We start from the raw sequence: 16622 nt of genomic DNA, 5'->3' as shown, positions 1-16622 counted from the left end.
GAATACACGATAGAACGACAAACTAAAAAAAAAAAAACAAACTGACTCGATTCTTATGCTATAATGGGTAACGGAGATATTTTTTTAACGCATCGCTTATATACACCGTGGGCTGTTTTAACCGTCACTACTCTAACTATACCATCATCGCCAGGATGAGTAGCTATCACTCTGCCAGTGATCCAACGTAACGGAGGAGTATTCTCCTCCTTGAGAATTACAAGATCTCCTATATTAATATTATGCGCTTTATTCGAAACCCACTTGGTACGCTGTTGCAGCTCGTTCAAATACTCCTTATTCCAACGCTTCCAAAAATGTTGCTTTACCTTTTGAATATGTTGCCATGACGAAAGGCGATTTGAATTCTCATTTGTAAGGTCGTATTCCGGAATACTTTGTAAAGACGCATTAATCAGAAAGTGCGCTGGTGTCAGGGCAAGCGGATCATTCGGATCAGACGACATGGGCGTGAGAAGTCTCGAATTCAATATTGCTTCTACCTCTATTACAAAAGTATTGAATTCTTCAAATGTGAATAGGGCATCTCCAACCATACGACGCATGTGATGTTTAAAACCTCTCACGGAAGCCTCCCAAATTCCCCCGAAATGCGGTGAGCGGGGAGGTATAAAGGACCATTGTATTCCTTCATTTACTAAGTACCGATTTATTTTTTGCTCATTTTCCCTTTCCTGGAAAAACTCGAATATCTCTTTCAAATGATTACTCGCGCCCAAAAAGTTTGTACCGTTGTCCGACCAAATGACCCGAGCCCTGCCACGGCGTGCGAATAAACGCTTCAAACAAGCTACAAACGCTTCAGTAGTCAGATCGCTCACAATCTCCAAATGAACAGCCTTGGTAACTAAACACACAAATACAGCGACGTAAATCTTGATCTTATTGCGGTTACGATACTTTTTCTCCTTAATTAAGAACGGACCGCAAAAGTCGATGCCGACGTTTTCAAAAGGTCTCGAGCTTACTAGTCTAATCTTTGGCAAATTGCCCATTTCATACTGAGGGGTCGACGGCCTCCAGCGAGAACACATCACACATTTCCGAATTACTCCCTTAACGCGATTCCTACCATTTAACAGCCAATATTTTTCTCTTATCGCATACAAGGTTGCCTGACTTCCGGCATGACAAAGCCTAACATGAGTCTCGCGAATTATCAATTCTGTAATATGATTATTAGAAGGTAACAAAATAGGATGCCTCTGACTGAATTTCAGATCCGCGTGTCTCAAACGACCCCCGACTCGAAGTACTCCATCGTCGTCTAAGAACGGGCTGAGCGACAATATATTGCTTTTCTTATCTAGCGGACGCTTCTGACTCAAACCACGTAATTCGCTCTCGAAGGCGGTGATTTGAACTAATTTTACAATACGCATTTCGGCTTTCTTCAAATCTTCAGTGCTGAGGTCTTCCGAATCGCTCCTCAAGGATCGACACCTGGAGGCAAAACGTATGCAGTACGCTATGATCCTTTTCATTCTAGCAAAAAGATGAAAATCTTGAAAGTAGATCCGTATCGACAACGTGAACGTTTGACAAGACAACTATTGAGCGTTGTTCCGGAATTTCAATACTGGGTATTAAATTCGACGGCCAAGCAGCTTCATCCTTAGACAGCCAAAACGGACCATTTTTCCAAATGGGGTTGTTGACGAATTCGCAGGGAAACTGTCCTCTTGACAACGCGTCTGCGGGATTGTCCTGAGACGGCACGTGTCTCCACTTTCCGTGCTTAGTACTTTCTTGGATCTGCGAAACTCTGTTTGCAACAAAGGTTTTTAGCTTGTGGGGTGAGGTTTGGATCCAATGGAGCGTGATCGTAGAGTCCGACCAAAAGAACTCCTCGTCTAAATTAATTCTGATTGATTTGATGGTAGATTTATACAGTTTTCCAAGAAGAGCCGCCGCGCTCAATTCAAGCCGGGGCAAAGTCAATCTCTTGATAGGCGCCACCCGCGTTTTGGAACAGACCAATCGAACTATATGAATTCCTGAGGAAGTTGTAGATCTCAGGTATAGCACGGCTCCATAAGCCTTTTCGCTTGCATCGCAGAAGCCATGCAACTGGATGTTGATTACATTCTCTGCTGTGATTTGGCGAGGAATGACGAAATTATTTAGAATCTCGATTTGCTCCTTGTACTGGTTTCAAGAGGTAGCAATGTCCACCGAGACAGACTCATCCCAATCCAGTTTGTTCTGCCACAGTTGCTGCAGCAAAATTTTCGCCTTTACTATGACCGGACCGACCAATCCGAGAGGGTCGAACAGAGAAGCGATTTGAGAAAGCATGGTTCTCTTTGTCGTTCGTTGATATTCAGTAAACGGTTTCACGACGTGTATTAGCTGATCGTCACGGGGATGCCAATGGATGCCGAGGGTCTTCTGAGTCTCAGATTCGCTTAAGCAAATGTGAGGATCCATGGATTTGTCCAATAGTGGTTCCAAAAGACTCGGCTCGTTCGAACACCATTTACGTAGATGAAATCCACCACAGGCCAACAATTCGATAAGCTCATCACGTAACCTTTGAGCCTCCTCGAGATTTGATGTGCCGGTAAGAGCGTCGTCCATGTAGAAATCCTCAAGAAGAACCCTGCATGCCAGCGGGAACCGCCTTCGCTCGTCCTTGGATAATTGCTGCAAAGATCGAACGACGAGAAACGAAGCCGGAATGGTACCATAGGTCGCCGTGTGGTTAAAACGAGGATTCTGATTGGATCGTTTGGACCTTTGCGCCATAAAATCATCTGGTACTTGACGTCCCCGGGATGAACTCTGACCTGCCTATACATTTTTTCGATGTCGGCAGTCAGTACATATCGATGGGTCCGAAACCTCGTAACGATGGAGAACAAGTCTTCCTGAAGGGTCGGGCCAGCGAGAAGCACATCGTTGAGCGACACCCCACTGCTACTCTTTGATGAGGCGTTAAAAACAACCCGCAATTTTGTTGTGTGGCTGTCGCGCTTGAAGACGGGGTGATGTGGGATGAAATATCCATCTTCGGTCACGTCGGAAGCAGAGATCTCAATCATATGACCAAGCCTTTCGTATTCGTCAAGAAAATCCGTATACTCCTCGCGCAACTGAGGATCCTGTGCTAATCTTCTTTCGAGTGAATACAATCTTTTTTTCGCTATTTGATAAGAGTCGCCCAGCTCGCGCTTTCTATGATTAAACGGGAGCCTAACCATATATCGCCCGCTCTCATCCCTAGAGTACGTCTGAGAGAAATGCTTCTCACATGCTTCTTCGTCTTTGGACAAATGTTTAACGCTCGAAACTTCCTCAAGTTCCCAGAATTTGGAGACTTGGGCATCCAAAGAGTCTACTACTAGATTACACGCAATTCGATTCGACGCAGACTCCCGACTATGTATTGCTCCCGAAATTATCCAGCCTAGCCGTGTCTTCTGAAGTATTAAAGCAGAGTTGCTTAATTTTATCTGACCTACGCATAACAACTGGTAAAAGAGTTCGGCTCCTATCAGGGCGTCAACTTCCGACGGAGTACAGAATTCGGGATCTGCCAAGGTGACATTTCGGGGAAGATTTAAGACGTAACGATTAATCGTTTGTGCAGGAAGCGTTTCCGTGATTCGAGGTACCACCAAGAATGACAATTCCGCAGCAAAGCGTCCATCCCTTGACTGGAGGGTCGTCGTAACAGAATGCTTAATATGGGTTAAACTTTGATTGAAACCCGACACCGGAATACTAACTTCTCTCTTTGCGAGATTTAAAATATTGCATAACTTCTCCGTGACAAAGTTAGACTGAGATCCGTTATCCAATAAAACTCTACACTTGATGGGCTCTCCGCGATTATTTAGCATACGCACGGATGCCGTAGCCAAAAGAACCTGCGAGGCGACGACCGCCTGGAGACTCGCGATTGGATTAGCGTTTGCTGCGTTAGAGCTACCAGAACCCCGATCAAATGATTCACCTTCTGAATGAAGAAGAGTGTGGTGTTTACGCTTACACTTCCTGCATGTACCTGATTTGCATTCATCAACCAAATGATTTGGTCTTAAACAATTGTAACAGAGCCCCATAGATTTCACCTTGGCAAATCTCGCATCACGATTCATTTTGAGAAATTGTTCGCATTGAAATGTGTTATGGCTCTGCTTACAGATTGCACACTCGAGTTTAGTATGCACGGTTACAAGAGCCTGTCGCGTCTTTTGATTACCTCGCATATTGTTTGATCTCGCTTGATTCTTTGCCAATTGATTCGAATACACTGAGACCTCCTGACTTACGCTTTCCAAAACGTGACAACGATTCTTTAGAAACTTCCAAAAATCGTCAATAGACGGCATATCGGTACCGTCAAGAGAGCGCTCCCATTCTTTGTGAGTATTTCGATCGAGTTTCGATGTTAACAAGTGAAACAGCAACGCGTCCCAAGATTTCGTCGGTTGACCAAGAGCATGAAGTGCTCGTGTGTGTCTTAAAGCGGCATCAACTAAAGATCGTAATTGTGTTGAAGATTCCTTAGATATTACCGGAAGGTCAAACAGCGCGCGAATGTGGCTCTGAATTATTATTCTTCTATTGTCATAACGTTCCACTATAAGAGCCCAAGCTACTTCGTAATTTTGAGAGGAAGTTTCTAGAGATTGAATTACCTGCGCGGCCTCATCTGATAACGATGATCTCAAATATTGTAATTTTTGAACAGGGGTAAGATTCGCATTGTCATGTACGATGGATTTGAAATTGTCATAAAAACCTAACCATGCCTCGTAATTGCCACTAAAAGTGGGCAAATTAATTGTAGGAAGCTTTATATTCGCAGATACGTTCTGTACGGGCTGATTTTGGACAGTCGCTACATCATCATTAGCCGTGGGGGGCCTGACGGACGCAAGTCGACGCTGGGCACGCGCGGCCAGTTGGAAATATGATTCCTCGAAAATCGCTCTTTCGTTATCGTCCGATTGTGCGCCAGTGGCGGTCGCATTTACCAAATCAATATTAGTCTGTACTTCGTCAAAGCTATCCCATGTATTTTTAAATTTTTCTAAACGTTCTATTAATTGCTGCTTGTCCGGACATTCAGACCATTTTTCTAAGTAACTGTTAAATCTAGTTAAATGCGCTTTTATTGTAGCACGTCTTTGTATGAGTGCGCGAATCTCGTCAGCCATCGTGTCAGTAATATAAATTTATAACGAGAACGAAATATAATACGAAGGTTGTGGTTAACGCGAATACAACATTACGCCTCGAGGTGACAATATAGATACGCAAACATAAATACGCTTTGGAATTTCGTCGATATGCTTTCGACGACGTCTACTGTGGTCTTGCCTTGTTGTATTGATGTCTCTCTCTTGCTCTCGTGAGCCGCAAGCCTATCCTCTGCGATGCCTCGTGTATACCTCGTGTATGCCTCGTGATCACGTTTGTCTCTCTCTCTCTCTCGTAAGTTACAACGGTCGGCTCGCCCCGATTTGTATGATTAAACGAGCACTGCCGCTGTTGAATTTCAAATAATTAGTTATCTTAAATTTCATGTGATCTCACCCTCCAATAAGCCTCGATAGATATCACTCGAACAGTCATGAATTTCCCGGAGAGATCCGGCTCGAAGGACCAAAATGTTAGGACGGATGCGACGTGTGCCTTGCAGATTCGTATGTGTATGCACGCCGGTCGTCCTTCTAGTGGCAAAACCTTTTATTTCTGGACCACTTATTTTTTGATAGATGATGGTGTAGGTCGAAGTACGCTCTCTTCTTATTTAAAATAATACTTTATTGCGAACTGTCACGAGGATGTGGCGCGTGCGGCCATGGTACAACGACTACTCCGAGTCTCAGTCGAATTCGCTCCGTTACAAGTCGAATGGAGGGGGAACGATGGCACAGGGCCGTACAATATTACACGAAGTCTAGACACATAATTTAACTGGAAACCATGTTGCTTCAAAATCCAAAGCACTTCTTTTAGCGTTTCTAAATTATCTTCGACAGTTTTCGACGGAATAAAAATGTCATCAACGTATACAATCACTTTACGACGACGGATAAGATCCTCAAGTCTTATTTTTATCTGTTTCTGAAATTCAGCTGCTGATTCGCTCCAACCGAAAGGTAACACCGTTGATTCGTACTGACCGTCGGGAGTCGCGAAAGCGAAATATTTGGTATCGTCAGGGTGTACTTTAACCTGATAGAAACTATCTTTTAAGTCTAACGACGTAAAAACTTTATTATCCCTGATTTCTGCGATACAATCCTCGATCACGGGGAACGGAAACTTTTGCTTCCACATTCTAGCGTTTAACGGCCTAAAATCAACGCATAATCTTAACTTGCCGTTTTTCTTTCGCACTAAAACGATACGGGCACAGTAGGGTGAGGTACTCGGTTTAATAATACCGCGAGCTAGGAGATCATCGATAATCTCTCGGACTTGTCTCCTTTCTTCATACGCTAAACGACGCGGAGCATACGCGTATATCGACGGATCACGTAACTTAACTCTAACCGCGTAACCGTTATCAACGACGGGGATGTCAGCTTCTTCAACTTCCCGAATTACTTGTTTCAGTTTTTCTTTCACGTCTTCACCAAAATCAATTTGATAATCTCTTTCCGTTTCAATAGCCATACAAATATCTGTAGTCATAAAATCATCCGGGAAAAACTTAATGTCACAGACTTCCTGATCTGCATGCAATGACAACGTAACTTTATTTTCCATAAAATCACGACCAATGACCAGATCATATGTAAAATTATCTTTCTCTAAAATGTATAGATTGATCTCGTATTTTTTATCGGGATAGGTATCCAAAGAAATTGAAGCTCTGACAGTGCCCTTAACCGGAATCGGATAATCATTTAACGTAGTGAACTTACGTTTCGACTCTATCACTTTACTCGAATCATGTAAACCGAACTTTTTACAAATCGCATCTTTTACAAACGAAACCGGACTTCCAGTGTCCATTAATGCTGACAAATCACAACGCTTACCGTTTAGCTGCACAATCTTAACGATAGGGTCTTTAATTGGAATCACCGCCGCATCCTGCTGCACTGCTGCGACTGTTGAGATCGGCACTTCCGAAACCTCTGCCGCTGATTCAGATGCAACCACAGTAGACGCTGGGACATCATCCTTGTCCTTGACCGCTGCAGGCGATTCACCGGGTGTCGAAGGATTCTTCTTCTTCCATTTAGGGCAATCCACTTTCCGGTGCCCTTTGCCTTTACAGAAAAAGCATGTGATCTCGGTGTCTTTACAGTCTTTTTGGCTGTGGTTCTTCTTTCCACATTTCTTGCAACTAATAGCCATGTTGTCGTTCGATTTGTGGGGGTCAGACGATTTCCTTTCGAATGTACCAACGGCGGATGTTATCTGGCACATTTGATCGACGAATTGCTCGACTGACGTGGCAGGGATCGCTGCCGCTGTAGCTTTTAATGACCTCTCGGAAATACCTCCAATCAGTAAATCCACTGTATCTTGAATGGGTAAACCCTGGTTATGCATCAACGCCAACTTGTCTATGGCGTATTCCTGGAACGTTTCCTTAGACGGCATCCATTTTCTGGCCTCGATCTTCTGCATGACCACGTAGAAAGGAAGTTTTCGCTCGAACATCTTAAGCAATGCTTGACGACAGCCCATCCATGAAGTTAATACCGGGCCTGACTGCGTATCGTACCACTTCTTCGCCATTTTCGTTAATTTGCTCGAAGCCGCGAGCAATGTTACATCGTCGGCTACTCTGTGGGCGAAAGCGACTTGATCGACTCGCTGCACCCATCGCTGCACATTTTCGTCGGATCCACCTCCGTATTCTGGGATCTGCGATGCCAACAGGTGAACTGCATTGGCGGGAGAGACGGAACTCATGACTGAAAGTCTGGAACCTTTCATACTTCCGTGTGTGAGTGTTGACGGTATGTGTGGTAATGTTGCTGCGTTCTGCGATTCGGGAGGTGCCGGCGTGGCATCATTCAATCGCTGCACATTACTCGAAATTTGCTGCAAGAACTGCTGCTGCTGCGTAGCCATTTGTCCCATTAATCGTTCAAAAACGTTGGTGAACGAGGATATGAGCTCGTTCTGTAATGGCGGTTGTTCCGTATTCGACGGCGCCTGCGTCGACTTAACCGTCGCGCCTCGATTTTCTGGCGGGTCGGCAGGACGATTCCTCTCCACATGTAGCATAATGTAATCGATTAACTGATCTTTCGTTCCTGTGACGGGAAGACCAAATTTGGACGCTTGTTCCTGAAGCTGCACGTGCGTTAAGTCCTCGAGATCCTTGCGTTCCATTTTTCCGGATCGACACTACACGCGCGCACTCGAATCTCGTGTCCTTGAGCCCCGTGTCTCCGAGCCTCGCTTCCTTAAGACTCGTTCCTGAGACGTTTCTGAAATTCGTGTTCTAAGCCTCGTGTCTCCGAGCCTCGCTTCCTTGAGACTCGTTCCTGAGACGATCTTGAAATTCGTGTCCTGAGCCTCGTGTCTCCGAGCCTCGCTTCCTTGAGACTCGTTCCTGAGACGTTCCTGAAGCTCGCGACAAACCTCACTACCGCTTGCGGAACACTTCTGTTTCGTTACCGAAAGACCGATACTTTCGCGCTACCGTATACTATAATCAGCCGCGATAACCGTGAGAACTGGATTGTTATCCCACTTCTGAACTGTAAGGATGGTCGAATTAATTGAGAGATGACTCTTGGTATATGTATATATTTGAATAACTGGTACAAAGGTATTTGCGGGAACGAACGTAATTGCGACTGGATTGGACTCTGGACTATTCGAGACTGCTCTTGCACGGACTTGTACGGACATGCACGGCGACCGTTAGAAGCGCGGCTCGCGCCACACGATCCCTAGTTACTAAGCGCCCGATGCGCCCTCCGCATATCAACCGGATAGACCGACGACCGCACGCCACCTACATATATCGCGACACTAGCGCGGCTTTATGCCATGGAACAATCAATATACTTCTAGGATTCTTACACTACTTACAGGGGTTTAAAGTTTCGGCGTTGAGGCCGTCATGTTAAACTTCACACATCGATATTTTGTCGTAAACATTACCGATTTTAAAGAATGACCAGTGATTTTTTAAGTATTTTTTACACACTTTTGAGATATATTATGTATTATTAATAAAAAAGGTTAATTAATTGATATTTTTCAACATTAATAATAAATTCAGATTTTTCTTTAAGTTCGACATCTTCGATTTCAATAAAAAAAATGCCAAAAAAAAGAAGAAAATTTTGTCAACAAAAAAGTATATGAAGTCCAAGATGGAGAAATCACTTCTTAGTAAGTTACAACTCATTCTGTGTGCGAACTCATGATCCGTGCCGCCCGCGCCGCCGCGACGGGCACCGATACATCGGGAGCTGAGAGCCGCGACGTTCCACGAAACTCGCGATTTTCCATCGTCTTTATTAAATCGCTTTTTCTATTACTTATAACTTAATTCTTTATAAGTCAGCCGTGCATGTGTTTAAAAATATGATTTCTATTCAATTTTGTTTTGAAAATACGTAAACTATGAGCATGTATTATTATCAAATTTTTGCGGAAGTCCGTTAATAGCATTCACCATTAAAAAAAAAAATGTACGGTGAAAAAATTTGATAATAATACATGCTTATAGTTTACGTATTTTCAAAACAAAATTGAATAGAAATCATATTTTTAAACACATGCACGGCTGACTTATAAAGAATTAAGTTATAAGTAATAGAAAAAGCGATTTAATAAAGACGATGGAAAATCGCGAGTTTCGTGGAACGTCGCGGCTCTCAGCTCCCGATGTATCGGTGCCCGTCGCGGCGGCGCGGGCGGCACGGATCATGAGTTCGCACACAGAATGAGTTGTAACTTACTAAGGAGTGATTTTTCCATCTTGAACTTCATATACTTTTTTGTTGACAAAATTTTCTTCTTTTTTTGGCATTTTTTTTATTAAAATCGAAGATGTCGATCTTAAAGAAAAATCTGAATTTATTATTAATATTGAAAAATATCAATTAATTAACTCTTTTTATTAATAATGCATAATATATCTCGAAAGTGTGTAAAAAATACTTAAAAAATCACTGGTCATTCTTTAAAATCGGTAATGTTTACGACAAATTATCGATGTGTGAAGTTTAACATGACACGGCCTCAACGCCGAAACTTTAAACCCCTGTAAGTAGACAACGCGTTGGACAAATGTCTAAAAAATTGGTGTGGATAATTATGGTCAATAGAGCAATAGATTGTGCAAATTTCAGCACAATCAGAAAAAAAATTTTTTTTAGGGTGGATCACTTCGCATGGAATGCCCCATATATGTATACATTACATATAATGTATAAAATCTGACCGAGCAACCTCCCCGTGGTGCACATCAGGTTACTCAAATGCCGGCGGTATCGTGATGAAATCATAAAAAAATAAGGGTTACTTTAAATTGCGATATCTCGCTAAATAATCGGCGTAAAACAAAGTTTTTTTTTTTTAATTTAAAAAAGCAAATAAGTCCGTACTTTGAGATGGTATTAATAATTATGTTCGCCAATTTTTTTGATAGACGGTGGAAGACTGCAAATTAAGATTTTGGATATGTCAAATACTACATCGTTATTCAAAGCTAACTACGCTTTTCAATATCAACTTAAGTGAAAATTGAACAAAAGCACCTTTATAATAGAGAATTTGCCTTGTAAAATCTTTCTTTAAACTTTTTTTACATTAATTATTTGCCGAGTAATTACAGTTTAAAAATAGGCAAAAATTTACTGAGAAAAAGTGATCCCGTAATTCTTTTGAGCAGTGTATATGTTACATTAACATGTAATAGTTTCATTGTTTATTTATTATTATTTTACTTCTTTTCTTTTTTTGAATGCCATGTCTTCATATACCAATATAATTAAGTTAAATGGCCGGTTTTTACAGTCCGTTTTTATATTCAAAACCGTCTGATTTACCGACATTATCGTTTTTAGATGGATCTTTTAATTGGCTTTATAGAATTGCAAAAATCTTTTACAGAATTAAAATCCGCACAAAAATCTAGGGTGCCAAACGCAATTTTATATCAAAAACATCAAAAAATTAAAAATGTTACTTATTTGGGCACATACACAGCTGTCACCTGACGACAATATTTGCTTAAAACAAAAATTCTGCAGTTTATACATACATAATGTTTATCATCCTCCCTTGGGAAAACATGTAGGAATAATATCGTGTAAGTAGAAGTAAGATTCAATGCGTACAAAAAAAGATCCATCTAAAAATTATTTTGGTAATGCAAATACGGATGCAGGATGACAAGAAGAGCAGCAACAGTAGTTGCCGGATCTTGCGAGAGATGGCGAGCAATCCAACAAAAACAGATGTCATTTCGTTAGACAAAGATAGATATAGGAAAAACAAAATTAGAAAGGTTGACATTATCGACATCGATGAAGTTCGCCTGTCACTTCCGGTATCCTGTAGTGAAGGCCAAACTTCCTCGATGTCGATAATGTCGAACATTTTTAATTCCGTTCTAATTCGTTTTCTATCATTTTCTATATTACCGGCCTATATCTGCCCTTGTCTAACAAGAGGCATCTGTGCCATCTGTCCTTGTTTCGATTGCTGCGCCATCTCTCGCTATACGCCATACTGCTCTTCTTGTCATTCCGCATCTATATTTGCATGTATAAAGTTAAAACAGTGACACTTTTTTTCTAGACTTCTATCGTAGTTTTAATTGCACGATATTGTTCTTCAATATTTTCCCTAGAGGGCTAGATTCTCATTTTGTATATGTAAACTGCAGTATTTTTGTATAACCAAATATTGTCATCAGTGACAGCTCTATGTGCCCAAATTTTTAATTTTTTTTTCGTTTTAGAATTTAAAACCGATCTAGCCCTCTACATTTTTGTGCGTGCTTTAATTCTAGACCAAATTTTTGCAATTTCGTAAAGCCAATTAAAAGTGGTTTTGTTTTAATCATCTTAAAACATTATAAGATGATTTTGAAACAAGAAGGGACTATAAATACGGACAAATAAATTCGTTAAAATTTGCAAAATGTATATTAAAATAATAATAGCATGCTTATATAAGATTTGTTTTTGATACAATTAAAAAACTTCATAGCTTGATGACATATATGTTATAGTTAAACCCCGAAACGCAGGCATTCCTAGGATTGACTAGTCAATCCTGGGGAACGACCAAGCGTCTTGGTCAAAGCCCGACATAAGTTTTGCGTTTCGGCTTTTGACTAGTCAATCCTAGGAATAACTAATACGGCTAGTCAAAGTTAGAAACTAAAGAAAAATTACTTCGGACTTTGACTAGTCAATCCTAGGTGTGACTTAATTCGGACTGTGTGACTGTTAACAAATAAAATCAAGATTTTTTTTACTAAATTAAGTTCTTATTGTTAACATAATGTAGCTTTTTATTTATTTTTTTACTCTTGTACATAGTTTTTTTCTCCTTAAGTTTAAAAATGTAGCTTTTTTCATATATGGTTTTATATATTTATAAGGTTAAAAATAATCATATACTCTATAATGGATCTATCCATATAAATTTGTATAACTGTTATAAATATTCTTCTAATAGTATATTATTTTACTTGACAATATCAAATTAATATAAAATATATTATTTTTAGCTTCAGTTTACACAATTGCGTTTTAAGTCCGACAAAGTCCATATTGGCAAGCAGTGCCAATTTAAAAAACTGAAACATGTATTTAATAATAAATTGATATTGTGAAATATTATTAAGCACCAAGATCCGCTTTGACCGAAAACGGCACTTCTCATTATTTATATGTTATTTTAAGTTTTCTTTTTTTTCTAATTTTGTACAAAATACTTAATTTTTTTAATTAACATATTAATTTTTACTTTCCATGGAAAGGTTGAAGGTTTGGTTGAAGGTCTGTTAATTTCCATGTAAAATTGTAGTATCTTATAAACATCTAAAAAAAAGCAAATTTATGTAGATTTTCATGAATTCACGAGTTGTAAAAGGCTTAAGGATTGTGTCGTTTTCTGTAGAACCTTGTAGTATTGTATGCAAAATTACAACCATTCACGAATCAGAAATTTATATAGGTAAAAAATTGTACATTTATGTATTTTTCTATTGGACTTTACAACAGACCATACGAAAATAAAAACATAAGTATTTTGACTTCTGCGAATTAAGAAGATATTAATAATAGATGAATTTTGGAAGATTTGTGTAAAAACTTACATTTAACTAAAAATTACAAATTTTAATTAGCCATAATTGTAATAAATTTTTGAGCTGTACAAACAAATCGGTATTTGTTAGTATTTGTACGCAGTTATAGTAGTAATATTTATTTCGATTCCGAGGAATTACAAAATAACGTTTTTTAGAGACGTACCCAACCCTTTACGTCGTTTCTCTTACTCTACCCGACCTGGCCGTAGGCGACCCTTCACATGCTGAACCCTCCCACCCCTTCGCGGGGACTTGGTTGGACTTACCTACGTGGGAACCTTTCACACATACACTCACACTCCTTCGACCAAACCTAACCCCTTGTCCTATCTGACTCTGAGCAACCCTTCTGTTCCTACTCTCCTCTTTCCTTTTATCCTCCCACTCCTTAAGCCATCTGTGACCTTCTTCTGTCTCCTTCTCGCCTATTATATCGTCCAACACTACTCTGCTAGTACTTTTTCATGCGCATCGTTTCATTAGATGTTCTAGAGTACCTTCTTCCCTGCCACATATGTTACAGTTCCTTTCCTCCTCTCGCAACCAGTACCTGTTTCCTAACTCCTCATTCCCACATCTAGCCCTCGCCCTCCTTTTATGACTACCACTCTCCCCTTTTCTCCTCAAGTATTCTAGGAGCCCAGCCACCTTGATCCTCCTGTATCGTTTATTGTATCTGGCCCCCTCGATTAGTAGCTCTTGCTCTTCCCTTTGTCGCCTTCTATCTTTACTACTTAGCTCTTCTGCCACACACCTTCCCCGTTCTCTCCATTGTTCCAGATCCGCCTCTTGTACTCCACACCTACTTAAGTATTCCTCTCTCTCCGACCTCCCTCTTGTCATTGTTCTTCCCTCCCTTTCCTTAATACATTCCACCACCCATCTTTTCCGGTCATATCTTTAATTGTCTTGCCTTTTCTTCGAAGTTCACCGCCAACTTGGCCGTCCTTATCTTTATCTTGTCCCTCTTGGTTTCCTCCAGGACCACATAACCTGGTGTGCTTCTCTCCAGGCCCAGTGACCATCTCAGATACCGTGCCTCCACCTCTTCCACGTTACCATGCTCTAACCAACCCCACACTTTTGCCCCATATACCAACACGCTGCCTACTAAGCTGTCGAACAACATTATCCTCCTCCCCCAGTCATTCGCAAACTTCCTTTCTCCCAAGCTTCATGTCTTCATCACTGACGTTGCTCTTCTTACCCTGTCCCTAATATGCTTCGTATGACCTCCATTTTTCTGTAGTATGAAGCCCAGGTATTTAAACTCCTTCACCTCTTGGATCCTCTGCCCTTTTCAAAGCCAGTCTTTCTCTCTTTCCACACCCGCTCCCCTTCTGAATTTCAAGATCTTGGATTTTCCCACGTTCAGTTCCAGCTTCCTTTTCCTCAAGTACTTCTCCAGCCTCTTAATCATCTCCTCTAGCGCCTCCTCCTCTCTGGCCAGCAGAACGATATCCTGCCCTGCCCAATTCTCATGCCTCCTACTAACCCCCGGGCCAACTCCTCCTCCAGATCTGATATAAAGACGGAGAACAGCAGCGGGCTCAGAGGACATCCTTGTCTCACTTCCTTTGACGTCCAAAGAGGGCTTGACTCACTGTCCCCCACCCTAACCCTGTTACGTGTCTCCTGGTAAATTTGCTTCACTCTCTCCGTAAGTCCTCTCCTTACCCCTTTCTCGTCCATCACCCTCCATAACACACTCCTGTCCACCCTGTCAAAGGCCCCCTTTAAATCAATAAAGAAGGCATTCGCCTTCTTTCCGGCGCCATTCAGATCCCTGTCGACCAGGTGGTCAGGATGAAGATGTTATCCATTACACCTCTTCCCTTCCGGAAGCCAGCTTGGGTCTCCGGAAGGATCTGCTTCTCCACCACATCCTTCATCAATCTCTCCGCCAGCACCGCCGCATAGATCTTATAAGCCGTACTTAGTAGGGTAATTCCCCTATAATTAGCGGGGGATTGTTTATCCCCCTTTTTGTACAATGGGGAAATTACACCCTCCTTCCACGAATCCGGCCAGCCTTCACCTCTCCACACCCCCTTGATCACCTCTGCTCGGGGGGGTATCAATTGTTCCCCGGATTTGCGATTGGCCTGTAGTAGGGTGGTTCGAAGGACCAAAGGGGCAATCCCCTCACGAATGCAAGCGAGATATAATTCGAGAAAAACGTGATAAAGCAAGCGAAGCGACTCACCGTATCGTAGCCCGGCGCCCTCCTGGGGTAGTCTCTCGGCCGTTCTCGTCTGTCCTCTCCTCAAGTGGCGAATCCTCCTCGATAGCAAGCGGGAGGCGTGCAGGCGGACAAGGTAGCGAGGAAGCAGGCAAGCGAGCAGCAAGCAAACACACAAAACGGGCAAGCAGGCACACGCCGTTATATTCTTCGAGCACTCGACTGTGGCTCGTACTCTGTCTCAACGTGTCGGCGATTCTTACGGGAGTAACGTGCTCCGGAACTCTCTCGGCTCGCGCTCCTGGAAGTACGGCCCGAACGAGTACTATTGTCCCAATAATTAGGCTTGCCGCCCGTGGGCGGGCAGCACGAGTCGGGTGAGTCGCGCGAGTATTGACACCTGTCGCGGTCCGCCAACGTTTCGCGCAAGTCTCAAACCGACGACAACTTCACGATTATGCTTACTGACTAATACACAAGCGAGTATCAAACGCAATTCAAAACATATCAAACATTACACAGGTGCGACTAACTATTATCTTACAATTATGTACATTATTTACATGTGAGCCCCAACCAACTTCCTTCAGCTTTTCTCTCACCTGTCCCCTGCAGAACTTCCAGGCCTCACTTTTTATGCCATCCGGTCCTGCCGCTTTCCCCCTCCTCAACCTCCTTATCTGTTTTTCAATTTTTTCGTCCGTGAGGTTTTCCTCGTCGTTACCCTCTCTCCTTTCCTCCCCTAGAATCCTTTCATGTGTCCCCTCTAACACACCCATGAAATGCTGCCTCCAACCCTCCATGGATATCTCTTCACTCACCTTGTCCCTGATTTTCCTTTCTTTGTTGATATGTTTCTAAACTTCTGACTCCGTCCTAATTCTATTCAACTCCTCCATTTCCCTTTTACTCCACTCTTCTCTCTTCTTTTCACAAAGCTCCGCTAACTCCCTTTTCACCTGCAACACCGCTTCCTTGCTTCCACCCCCTATCCTCTATTTTTTTAGTTTTTTTTCTGCCTTTCTTTTCTTTCTGGTGCACTCTCTGTCCCACCACTTCTTGTAACCTAGTTTTCTTTTTCTCCATCTGACCTTCTTCTCTACTACCGCCTCACTCACCTTACCTCTTAGTTCCTCCCATTTCTCC

The 16622-nt window shown here is 42.0% G+C and overlaps 2 protein-coding genes across 2 annotated transcripts; both read right to left on the bottom strand.

The window, feature by feature from the left end:
• Positions 1-1506: 1506 nt before the first annotated feature.
• On the bottom strand, positions 1507-2319 carry LOC139809428 (uncharacterized). Its single transcript, XM_071772322.1, has 2 exons — positions 2197-2319; positions 1507-2091 (listed from the first exon to the last, which is right to left on the bottom strand). The coding sequence occupies exons 1-2, from the start codon at positions 2317-2319 to the stop codon at positions 1507-1509; spliced, it is 708 nt and encodes a 235-aa protein (XP_071628423.1).
• Positions 2182-5937, bottom strand: LOC139810214 (uncharacterized). The gene is made up of 2 exons (XM_071773592.1): positions 5602-5937; positions 2182-5520 (listed from the first exon to the last, which is right to left on the bottom strand). Exon 2 carries the CDS (start codon positions 5187-5189, stop codon positions 2430-2432), a length of 2760 nt encoding a protein of 919 aa, XP_071629693.1. The 5' UTR covers positions 5190-5520; positions 5602-5937; the 3' UTR covers positions 2182-2429.
• Positions 5938-16622: the final 10685 nt, after the last annotated feature.

The sequence above is a fragment of the Temnothorax longispinosus genome, chromosome 3, assembly GCF_030848805.1.
Source record: "Temnothorax longispinosus isolate EJ_2023e chromosome 3, Tlon_JGU_v1, whole genome shotgun sequence".
NCBI classification, from domain to species: domain Eukaryota; kingdom Metazoa; phylum Arthropoda; class Insecta; order Hymenoptera; family Formicidae; genus Temnothorax; species Temnothorax longispinosus.
Note: the sequence above shows the minus strand (reverse complement) of the source record. Positions and strands in the feature narration are given on the sequence as shown.

Excerpts from the sequence above, each read along its gene's own strand:
- LOC139809428 (XM_071772322.1), bottom strand. The coding sequence starts at position 2,319 with ATGCTTTCTCAAATCGCTTCTCTGTTCGACCCTCTCGGATTGGTCGGT. Across the intron at positions 2,092-2,196 it reads ATTGGGATGAGTCTGTCTCG|TTGCATGGCTTCTGCGATGC; the intron begins GTGGACATTGCT and ends ATCAACATCCAG.
- LOC139810214 (XM_071773592.1), bottom strand. The coding sequence starts at position 5,189 with ATGGCTGACGAGATTCGCGCACTCATACAAAGACGTGCTACAATAAAA.